Source organism: Neomonachus schauinslandi, chromosome X (assembly GCF_002201575.2).
Source record: "Neomonachus schauinslandi chromosome X, ASM220157v2, whole genome shotgun sequence".
Lineage (NCBI taxonomy): Eukaryota > Metazoa > Chordata > Mammalia > Carnivora > Phocidae > Neomonachus > Neomonachus schauinslandi.
Window position 1 is genome coordinate 35,780,160 of NC_058419.1, and position 11,864 is coordinate 35,792,023.

The 11,864-nt window shown below is 42.7% G+C and overlaps 1 protein-coding gene across 1 annotated transcript in view; it reads left to right on the forward strand.

Annotated features, from left to right (window-relative positions):
* LHFPL1 (LHFPL tetraspan subfamily member 1) overlaps positions 1–11,546 on the forward strand; it is a 37,093-nt gene extending 25,547 nt beyond the window's left edge. The window contains exon 3 of the mRNA XM_021686515.1: positions 11,365–11,546. Coding sequence (XP_021542190.1) covers positions 11,365–11,546 — 182 coding nt within the window. The remainder of the gene's footprint in view (positions 1–11,364) is intronic.
* The last annotated feature ends 318 nt before the right edge of the window (positions 11,547–11,864 follow it).

The following is an 11,864-nucleotide window of genomic DNA, read 5'->3' on the forward strand; positions in this document are numbered from 1 at the left end:
ACATATTGGGTGGTATTATTTGTGGCATTGGTTGTTACCCAGAGATACTGGGCCCAAGGAGAGCCTTTAGGGTCTATATCTATTGGCCAGTGGAGCATGGATAGAAATAACTGATGTTCAAACCTAGCCTTGCAGGTATGGGGCTAAGTCAACAGCTGGAATGAGGGTGCACTTGCTTCTGAGTCCTGAGCTTTGTAGGCTTTCCCGGTCTGGCATTCTAGCATTCATAGGTATTTGAAGATCCTGTCAAAAGTATATAACAGTAGAGCAGTGATATGGCACACTGCAGGTGGTGAGGATGTGTGCGCCATCGCTCCTTCCTCTTTCTGGACTCCATCTTTGCAGTAGAGGTTGCATTCGCTGCCGTTCAGTCTTGCTGGAGGGCATCACTCCAGAAAATCAAGTCTTGATCCTGGCAGGCACACCCCTAGAGAATGAGGCTTTCCTGGGTCAGTCCGGCTCTAATTGCCCTGGAAGTAGCCAGCCACACGCTTGGAGGTGAAGTCCGTGGTTCCCTGGCCCGTGTTGGGAAAGTAAGAGGGCAGACTCCCAAGGTGGCCAAACAGGAGAAACAGAAGAAGACCTGCCCAGCTAAGTGGTGGATGCAGTACAACCGGCACTTTTTCAATGTTGTGCCCACCTTTGGCAGGAAGAAGGGCCTCAATGCCAACTCTTAAATCCATTGTAACCCTGGCCTTCCCCAATAAAGCCACTTAGTCCAGTCAGAAAAAAAAAGTATATAACAGTCACTCAGTAAGCATATGATAGACACTTACTGTATATGAGATACTGAATGAGACACTGTACATAGTCTTCAAGAAGCTTTGAGGAGACATTATATATATATATAAATATATACACACACATATATATATACATATATAGATGCCTATCAAATACAACCATAATAATATCAATCCTAAACCATAATGATATCATCAGAAGGAATAAATACTGCTAAGGCACATGAGAACTCCAGAACCTATCTTCTTTCTCTTAGTATCAGTTTTCATCTATATTATAGAAAACAATCCGTGACTCTCTCCATATTCCTGAAGATACTGCACACCACTCTCTTGATATGTCTCACATTCTGTGGCTAAAGTGATATTTCAAAAATGCAAATCTGATGTCATTCACATTCTTTAACAATAGTTCCCCATTGCCTGCAGGATAAAGACTCCTTAAGCATGGCCTATAGGGACCTTGGCCATCACTTCCATCAACACTCAAGCTCCTCCTCCTGCCCAGCCACCCTGAAATACCATGTTCTTTCAAACCTTTGCAACCTTGCATGTGTTCTTCCCATAGTTAGGAATACCCTTCTCCCCTTCCTCAGCTAGGTAACTCCCTACTTTTTCTTGAAAACTCCTTGCCCCCTTTGAACTGCACTTGCTGTCCCTCATCTATATCGTTGTATTGCTCTATGTCGTAGCACTTGTCACACTAATAGTCTGTTTACTTGTTCCACTTCTGTCTCTGGCTCCCTTTCACTCAATCTAGTTTGTTGATCTTACCTATGCAAGAACAACGTATTTAAAGAGCTTACCACAGTGACTTTATTAGCTGAAAAAGTTCAAGTGGATGCAATCAGAAATCTATTGAGCAGATGCTAGAGGAGAGGGGCCAGTTTCTTAGAGGCCAAGTATCTTACAGAGCTCATGCTGAGTCAAGCAGGTCCAGCACTTGGTTTTTGACTAGTCCTTTGGGGAGAGTACCTGTCTTAGTTCATTTGCACTGCTGTGAGAGATGCCAAAGACCTGATGGCTTATAAACAACAGAAATATTTTTCTCACAGTTCTGGAGGCTAAGAAGTCCAAGATCAGGGTGCCAGCAGATTTAGCATCTGGTGAGTTCTTTCTTCCTGATTCATATGTGGCAGTCTCCTCGCTGTGTCCTCACATGGCAGAAGGGGGCAAGGGAGCTCATTGGGGTCTCTTTTATAAGGGCACTAATCCCATTTATTAAGGCTCCGCCCTCATGACCTAATCACCTCCCAAGGGCTCTACCTCCAAATACCATCACATTGAGCATTAGGATTTAACATATGAGTTTTGGGGGACACAAACATTCGGTCTATAGCAATTCCCAAAGCTCTTCTGAAATGCTACTTCAAGCATAGTTTGATGGGCTATATAAAGAACAACGCAGAGTGACAAGAAGGTTTATTCAGGGAAAGGTGGGGGCCAATCTTGAGAAAGCCCCAGAAGCACAATTTAAGTTGACCTGAGACTTAATTCCTCCCCTTTATCCCCCATTGAAGAAAAAGATCATCAGAGTAGCTAAAACTCAGGATAGCTATGCAGGAAATAACATAAATAGGAAAGACTGGTTGGCAACATACAGGGATGGGTCAGAAGCAAATGCTTAATAGTGCCGGGGAAGATTTCAGTGGAAGCACTCAATTTTTTTGGCAGAAGTATAAGAGAAAAAAAATATCAACCTTATCAGGTCATCTCTGTCACCATGAGGATTTGACTCTTTACTGAGTGCTACCCTCACTTTCTAGCAAGTGGCTAGAAATAGTGGCTACTAACAAAAACATGTTTACCCGAATAGCTGAAGTTTTCAAAGGATTTTTTGTTTTGCCTTTTTCTCTGGTAAGGGAGCCTAACAGGCTTCTGGAATCTGCAATAGGTTCTGGGCCTCCAGTCTGGGTTCCTGTTGAGACTCAGGCCCAGCCTGGAGAGTGAGAAGAAAGCTGTTCTCACGGCTTTGGCTATCTTTTCACTGAGGCTATAGTGGGGTGGGGGATGGATAGGGTGTTTGGCAATTGCCCTTAAATTCATGGCTTTGCTTTATTTTTTACAATTACTCACCTGGGCTGAACCTAGCAGAGAAAGTCTCTCCTCATTTAGCTTGGCTGCATTGAAAATGTTTTTATGCTGCTACCTGTGGAGACCCTATAGTTAGCAGTATCTCTCTGAACAGATGGGACCGCCAGCTTCTTCCAAACCCTTGCTGCCTGCTTAACACAAAATGCAAGTCCCCATGGCAAGAACATGTTGAATAAGCAAGTATCAACCCTATCCTTCCCCCCCATCACACCCACCACACAGCAGTTTGGGAGGTGGGTTGCAGCCCTGGTTTCATAAGCTCAGATGTTGCTACAGTGATGGGAAAAGCAGCTGATTTTCCTGAGCTGGGTCTGCTCTGCAAAACCCCCACCTTTATTAAGAATAGGTCTGTTGAAGACCTCAGCCTATCCACTCAGTTCCTATGTACCAGGTGTTCTGGTGTTCTAATCTTATACTAATGTTTTCTAAACAAACTCTCCCTGCCTTTCTTCTCTTCCTCTTCCACCTCTCCCATTGACTCTCCTTTAGACTCTTTCTTTTCTTTGCTCTCTCTCTAGTTCTTCCCCTTTCCCTCCAGAGAATTCCAAAGGAACTTACGTATCTCTCTATAACTGAGCTGATTGCTCTCAGGGCCAGTGCAGGCAGCCTGGTTTGATACGATGAAGGCTGTGAAGGACTCCTCTCCCTCCCCCAGGTGGCTCCTAGACAGACATCTCTGCATATCTGTTCTGTCTGCTCTGGAAGGTGAGGTTGAGGGCAATGTGTTGGTTCCCACTGCAGGTCCTCCTCCATCCTTGGGGTCATTTTTTCCTTTATTTTGTCTATAAGGCTAGAGCAGTGTCTCTCAAGTTCCCTGGTTATTTGAGTATATTAGATGATAAAACAGATGTCAATATCGTTCCCTTGCATTCTACCTGAACCACCTCCCCAAATCCTGACTCCATGAGTTCCTAGAATTTGGATGTCATCTTTGTAGGAATACAGTCCCAGTCCACACCCTGCAGCTGTTTATATTGTTAAACAACTTTATCCCTGGTTATCCTACCCCAAAACTCCAAGCTACTTCACAGTTCTCAACCCCTCCATCAGCCTCTTTCTTACCACAAATCCAGAGCTCCTTACCTCTGATCCTGGGTCACAAGCATGCCTTTTCCTGGAGTATTAGATCCCAGAACTAGCTTTTTGCAAAAACTTGTGTCAAATCAAAACTTCATATATCTGAAAGTTCCATTTCATTGCATCTAGCGCTAGTCAGTGTTGGAAGTGTTAGTGGTCATTATGTACTTGCTATGTCCTTGCTTCCCTGTCTCTTCCTCCAAACTTCCAGGGGCCTAGACTTCCGTCAGATGATTTTCTAAAAGGGAAGACTTGAGAAACCCAAAAGACAGACTTACCTCACTCTTTTTAAGTGAAGACTTTAAAAAAGAAATTTAAGATTCATAGCAAAATTGAGGGGAAGGTGCAGAGATTTCCCATATGCTCCCTGTCCCCACACATGCATAGCCTCTCCCACTATCAACATCCTCCACCAGAGTGTGGTACACTTGTCACAACTGATGAGCCTATATTGACACACCATAGTCACCTAAAGCCCATAGTTTACATTAGGGTTCACTCTTGGTGCTGTACCTTCTATACATTTGCACAAATATATATTGACATGTATCCACCATTATACTATCCTGCAGAGTATTTTCACTGCTCTACCAACCCTCCATTGCCCTGCTTATTCATCCCTCCCAAAACCTACCAGCTCATGGCAACCACTGATCCTTTTACCATCTCCAGAGTTTTTTCCTTTTTCAGATGTCATATAGTTGGAATAGATAGATGATAGATAGATAGATAGATAGATAGATAGATAGATAGATAGATAGATAGTTAGATAGACATAGATGTAGCCTTTTCAGATTGGCTTTTCACTTGGTAATACATATTTAAGTTTCCTTCATGTTTTTTTGTGGCTTGATAGCTCACTTCTTTTTAGTGTTTAATAATATTCCATTGTCTTGTTGTGCCATAGTTAATTTATCCATTCACCTATTGAAGGATATATTTGTTGATTCCAAGTTTTAGCAATTATGAATAAAGTTGCTATAAACATCGTTGTGCAGGTTTTTGTGTGGACATTAGTTTTCAACTCCTTTGGGTAAATACTAAAGAGCATGATTGCTGGATCATATGGTATAAGTATCTTTAGTCTTATAAGAAATTGTCAAACTGTCTTCCAAAGTGGGCTTACCCTCTTTATGCCTTCTCCCTCTTTCTCCAAGCAGGACTCCTTTCTTTGAATTAGTTCTCTAGCAGTGTTGGCTTCTAAGCTGGCATTCTGAGCATGCCCTCTGCAAAGAGAGCCTCTCTGTTAGACTCTTTCCTACTCTGATTCCCAATCCTGATGCCCACACCAGTACTAGACCCCACCAAAATCATCAGCCTGTGGCTTACTCCTCCCAGTTCATAATGATCCATTTACAGTAGGCCAAATACCATGTCCCTAAGGACACAGGACTGGGGCTCTATGGAGGGGGTCAGTTTAAGTAGCAGCCAGTCATAATTTGTTCTCTAAACAGCAGAGATGTAATAATCTAACTTAATGCTGAATCAAAGAAAATAGAGTCAAACTCCAAACCAATTTGATTTGCAACTTGGAATAAAAGCAACGTGTCTTGATTTAAATGTCAGGCCCACTGCTGAGTGATGATTTAATAACTTTTATGAGGGATCTTGTCACAGCAAATTCAACACTGGACTAGAATGACTCACAGAGTGTTAGAAATTATACAGAAGAGCACAAAAAGGAACAGGCTTCTCTTAGGGCTCCTCTAGAAACTTTTGCATAAAGCTAATTTGCAATTAGGACGTCTTTTCTCCTCCTACCCTACCATCCAATCTTTCTCTTCACAAATACCTATGCATGTATGTAGAGACAATCCCCAGCTGTGATGTCAGTTCACTGCATTATTTTCTGAGGACACGAGAACAATTCTAGCATGGAGGCTCAGAATTGGTGCAGTTAATCTGAAAGGTGAAGCAGCAGTGAGCCTGGTTATTTCTGAAAGGGACCTCAAGAACTCATCTGGTCTTTACTGCTCTGTCTTCAGATGGGTACTTAACTACTTTCTCTGATTTGAAAGGTGAGAGAACTGAAGTCCTGTGGGGTTAAGAGATTCTTCAAAGACTCCTGTCTCCTGACTCCCAGGGAATCAATGCTTCCTCCCCTTGTGAGATATCTTTCCTTGACCTTCCCCAGCTTCCCTGGGCTAACATACTAGAATGCTCAAAGCTGACCATGCCCCAGTTCCAGTCAGCTTCCCAGGTCAATAGGAAACCATGCACAGCTGTTCTTAAGGAAAAAGATTCCATTCTATAGGCCTAATTGTTCAGTTATCAAGATTCATTTTGGAGGTAATTCAAAGTGTAAATATATTGTGTTTGCCTAGATGAGGGTTGCTTAACCTCAGAAATACTGACATTTTTGGCCAGATCATTTTTTTGTTGTTGTAGGAGGCTGTTTTATGTACTGTTGGATGTGTACCAGCATCCCTGCCCTCTGGTTAACTGGTCTCTTCCTACAGTATACAACTGCCTCCAATCCCTTTTATAGAGAGATTTTAAGTTAATCTTCCCAAACTATACCTCTAACTCAGTCATTCTTAATGGGAAGCAATCCACTCCACCCCCACTCCCAGGGATGCTTGACAATGTCTGTTGATGTTTTTGGTTTCCACAACTCGGGGAAGGGGGTGGCGGTGGATAAGTTGCAGACATCTAGTAGGTAGAGGCCAGGGTGCTACAATACACCAGACAACCCTCCCACTCCACCTCACCTCACCCCCATACATCAAAGATTTTTTTTTTTGGCCCAAAATATCTATAGTGCCAAGGCTGAGAAACCTTCTTCTATCATATCATCCTCTGGTCAGAAAATTTCCATTGTTCCCCATTGCTTGTGGGAAAGATGCCAGATTTCATGGGTCCTCCTGGTCTATATTCAGCTTATTACTTGCCAACTATAGCTCCTTTTCTGAAGCAACTGAATGGAGTACTGTTTCTGAAACATGTGGTCAACTTTATCACTTACATAACTTTGCTCACACCAACCACTCTGACTGCCTAGAATGCCCACTTCCCACTGCTAAAGTCAAGTTGAAATGCTATCTTCTCTGTAAAACACTACCTGATTCTGAATTCTCCCAGATACAAATAATTCTTTTCCTAGATGTTCCTATAGTATTTCCATTATATGTCTCTTAAAACATTTATCATGTTCATAGTAGAATGGAAATTTTGAGTTGGAAGGGGCTTTTAAAAATATGTCCAGCAATGGGGCGCCTGGGTGGCTAGGTCAGTTAAGCATCTACCTTTGGCTCAGGTCATGATCTCAGGGTCCTGGGATTGAGCCCTGCATTGGGCTCCCCACTCAGTGTGGAGTCAGCTTCTCCCTCTCCCTCTGTGTTCTCTCTATCTCTCTCTTTCTTGCTCTCTCTCAAGTAAATAAATAAAATCTTTAAAAAAAAATCTGTCCAGGGGCACCTGGGTGGCTCAGTCAGTTAAGCATCTCCCTTCGGCTCAGGTCATGATCCCAGGGTCCTGGGATCGAGCCCCGCATCGGGCTCCCTGCTCAGCGGGAAGCCTGCTTTTCCCTCTCCCACTCCCCCTGCTTGTGTTTCCTCTCTCGCTGTGTCTCTTTCTGTCAAATAAATAAAATCTTAAAAAAAAAAAAAATCTGTCCAGAAAAATTCCCTTCACTTAAAGAAAAGGAAACTGAGACCCAGAAAGCTGAATTGATTAGTTGAAAGCACTTTCCCATAAGTCTTGGACCATAGTAACTTGTATCCTTGGCTCCACTCTCCTGGCATGGTTGAAATAGGTTACCATGGACTTTCAGTCTTGGCACTCACACCTAAACTCTGACACTTGTATGTCGACAGAGTAATTTTTCTTTCCGAGACTCTGTTTTCTCAGCTTTTAATGAAAATAATCATGGCTGTTGTGAGAATCAAATGAGAGGGTATATTCAAAATGTTTGGCACATGGTAGGTACTTAATATTTGTTAGATGAATAGAAGAATCAACAGTGCTTTAGGGAGTAGGATTTAGGAATTGGTGATGGTCTATGGGACTTCACTAAAAAGTGATTGGAGGTAAAGGGTGGTTACTGCTCCCTATTTTGCACCCTTCCATAGAAAACACAAATTCCTCTGTAGGCCATTGGACCAGTGTCCAAGCTTTCTGTGGAGTAGGTGAATACTGACAGCAGCTCTCAACTTGAAGATGTAGTTCTTGAAACGTTTGCTTTTTTTCTCCCCTTTTGCAATGCTACTGATACAACCTCTCTATTCCCTCAAGCAAATAACAGGTCAGATTGTGGGGAAAGGGTTGGATAGAAGATATGTTTCCTCTATTTCTCCTTGGCTCCTTGTGTGGCAGCAGCCTGGAGCTTAGGTGCTATTCAGTGGCCTAATAGGAGTCTCTGTGAGAGGAAACTCTGATTGCATTTGGTGTGGCCATGGGAGCACTTTGGTGCTGGGTCCGAGCCCTGTGATACCTGGTTTTGACATGACTTCAATAAGGTTTATTGAAGCCCTTCTAGCCAGCTCTTCACTCTGGAGCTGCCCAGTCTGTCAGCTTTCTTCCTGCCTAGGGCTTTGGGGTAATGCCATGCTATGCATTTATTCCTTTCATTTACAGAAACAAGTCTTTCCCTAGTCCCAGGGTGCATGTATCTAATAAAAATATCCCTGCTACTCTAATGGGGGGGTGACCTGACAAGCAACTGAAGAAATAGAATGAGACTTCTGATGCCTTGTCTAGACTAGATTGGGAGCATGCCAGAGAGGAGGAAGTTGCCTGACAGTGGGTCTACCCCAGAGCTGGCCCCTGTCTACTCTACCATGTGAGCGCAGGAGATTTTGGTTAGAGGGGCTACAGGAGAAGCTCAGGTGAATCTATTACAAATTAACTTAGGAGCCCCCTCTTCAGGGCTTATAGGCCAAGGGTCCTGTAAGAGAAAAAAAATGACTTTTGGGAGGATGAGGAAACCAGTAGAGAGGACAGAGTACCAGACTGAGAGTAAAGAGACTTGGTCTAAATCCCTGCCTCTACCTCTCTGCTTCTGAGAAAGTTCCTAGGGCTATCAACTAAGCCTCACATTCATGTCTGTGAACTGAGTACAATAAAACCTTCAACCTTCCTCCTAGGATGGCAGAAGCTGAAGGGTTGCCCATCTCTGGAGTTTTCACCTTGTGAAACCCAAAGCATTATATAAAACCTCCTACTTTTAGTAAGTATGTGTGTATGTCTAAAAGGAGGTGTGACAAGGTGGGGGGAGGATACAAATTTATTGGCTGCTTGCCTCAATATGGTATTCTTCAGTTTACTCTTTCCAGAGTCCCGCCATTATTTTTCATGTTGAGGCCACTTTGTAGACAGTTGAATTATTTTCTCTTTCAAATTCATTCCATCTAAGGATTGCATTGTTTCCATATCTACTGTAGTCTGGCTCTCAGTATAATTTTGGGTGGGGCCATGGGATTTCAAGGAGTTATATGACTGCCTCCATCTATTGGTAAAGTACTGTCTCTGCTGAAGAACTAAAATTTGACATTTGTCATGGCAGGGGATAAGGGATTCACTCTTTCATTCAAGTATAGAAGGAAATATACACAGTGCTAATAAGGGCCTTTGATGAAGGAATTTGAATTACAGAGGTCAGGGAAGGCTTCGCTAAGGAATTAATGATTGGGCTGAGCTTAGAAGAATGACTGAATATTGACTAGGCAAAGAGAGTGGTGGGAAATATTTGTATACATGTGCATATGCAGTAAGCATTTTAAGCAACAGAATATGCATAGGCCTTATGGTGGGAAGGACTGTAGCACATTCCAGAAACAAATAGAATAATAGTGCAGCTGGTTTTGTAACTTTAATAAAAAATTTAAGCTGTAGATTTGTATGGTGAGGATTAAAAATGCAAGTGTACCCATATTTGGAGTATTGTTAGGCTAAAACATGCATAGTGAGCACCCACTGTTGATAGAGCATGGGAGGCATTATCAAGAAAAAAACAAATACATCTGCACTGTTGAGCCAACAGTCTGGAAGGGGGTAAAGGGCAAATAAAAATATGTCATATGCAAATTTTCCTCCCAAAATTTTGTCCAACAGGTACACCCATGTAAGGGATATATAGACAAACTCCTGGAAGGCTACTTGGTTGAGATGACTTGAGCCCACTGGGGTTAATCTGGAAAAGCTTCCTGGAAGTCCTGGATAGTGTTCTCAGGAAGATATGAATTGGTGAATAAGAGGGAAGAAGCTGTTTCTGGCAAGAGAGACAGTATGAATAATAATTTGGTGGTGGTAGGAACACTATTTCTGAGGTGAGAAATTTGGGATAAATTAGGTTGGCCTGAATGGAGGAGCAAAGCAGCCTAAATTGGGGCCATGTTATACTCTTTATATGACATGCCAAATAGTTAATTAAAAGAAGGAAAATTAAGGTTCACTGAGCACCGTGTGAACAAAAACAATTGGTTATTAAAAAGTAAATTGTCAAGAAGATCAGTCTTGACATCTCCAACTGACCAACTATAGTCAGGACTAGCTTTCTGCAAGACTGTGAGGTAGGTGAAGGTCACTGCCTACCTCTTTTCTTGGGGCCTCTCTACAATTTTCTACCACTGACATCTACTCCAATTTCTGGAGTCCTGTTTGCTTAGGCACTTGATTTTAACAATTAGTTGTTACTCTGTTCCCTTATAAATTAATAGCTCTCCTTTCTTTGGGCATTGACATTTTCTGAGGGAAAATTCTCTGAGAAAACATAAATACTTCAAAGGACAGAATCTACCTCTGATAGAAAGGCAGGTGGTGGAGTGGATGTTTTTGAGCAGGTGACCTTTCCTATTACCCTTTAAATTGAAACTGCCGCCTTACAAGCTTGGCCTTGATTCCAGTGCATATTTCTTCCCTGGATACTGAAAGGGTAGGTTAAGATAAAGGCATGTAGCAGGGGGCAAGGGATTTTTATTTGTTTTTGTGCCTGTCAAATCTCCTGATGATGCAGAATACGGTTCTTTGGAAATCGTCCATGCACAGCAGCACATCTGTGTGGAGAAAAAGGTAGAGCTTTAGAGTCAAGATTAGCCAAGGTTTATATCCTGACTCTATTGCTGTCTCGCTGTGTGATTTTTCACAATTAACTTAACCTGTGCCTCAGTTACCTCATCTTAATGAGTGCATATCTCACATAGTTACTGTAATGATCAATGGGATGTATGTCTAAGGAGTTTAGCATAGTTCTTGACACTTGATCATGTTGTTCTTGTCATCAGTTTCATTAGCAGCATCACCACCGCTACCACCCACACCACCCCCAGGTTCCTACTGTAACAGAATAAAATTCTATAACTTCTTGCTAAAGCAAATACCAGCCATCAGCAAAAGAGGAAAGGAGGAAACAGGAAGCCCAGTTGCACTCACACATTCACATTAACTCTAACACCCCAAGGAGAAAGTATGAGAAGACAACCCAATCCTCATGTCTCTGTCTCTATTTCTACAGGTACCTGTCGGCTTGGCTGGGCCTATTACTGTGCTGGAGGTGGAGCAGCTGCAGCCATGTTGATCTGCACCTGGCTCTCTTGCTTTGCTGGAAGAAACCCCAAGCCTGTCATGTTGGCAGAGAGCATCATGAGGAACACCAATTCTTACTCCATGGAACTTGACCACTGCCTCAAACCTTGAGTTTGGGCAGAAGATTGGAGAGGGTGGGAAAGAGAAGGGAAGAGGGCCTTGAAAAGAGACACTAAGACTAGGCCACTTGCTACTCACCTGCTAGTAGTGTAGCCTCATGTTTGCATGCTTTTTAAATCACCAGTCATTCATTTTCACTTTCCCTTAAGCCATTGGGTCAGTGGCTATTTACAAAATTCATCAAGAACAATGATTCTCTCAAACATTTACCCAGCTGGTGAGTACCCACTAGCCCTCAAGTCCCAAAGTGTTCCTTTGTGCAAAGTAAGAAGAAGACCTCACCTGAAAGGTAACTTCACAATCAAGCAG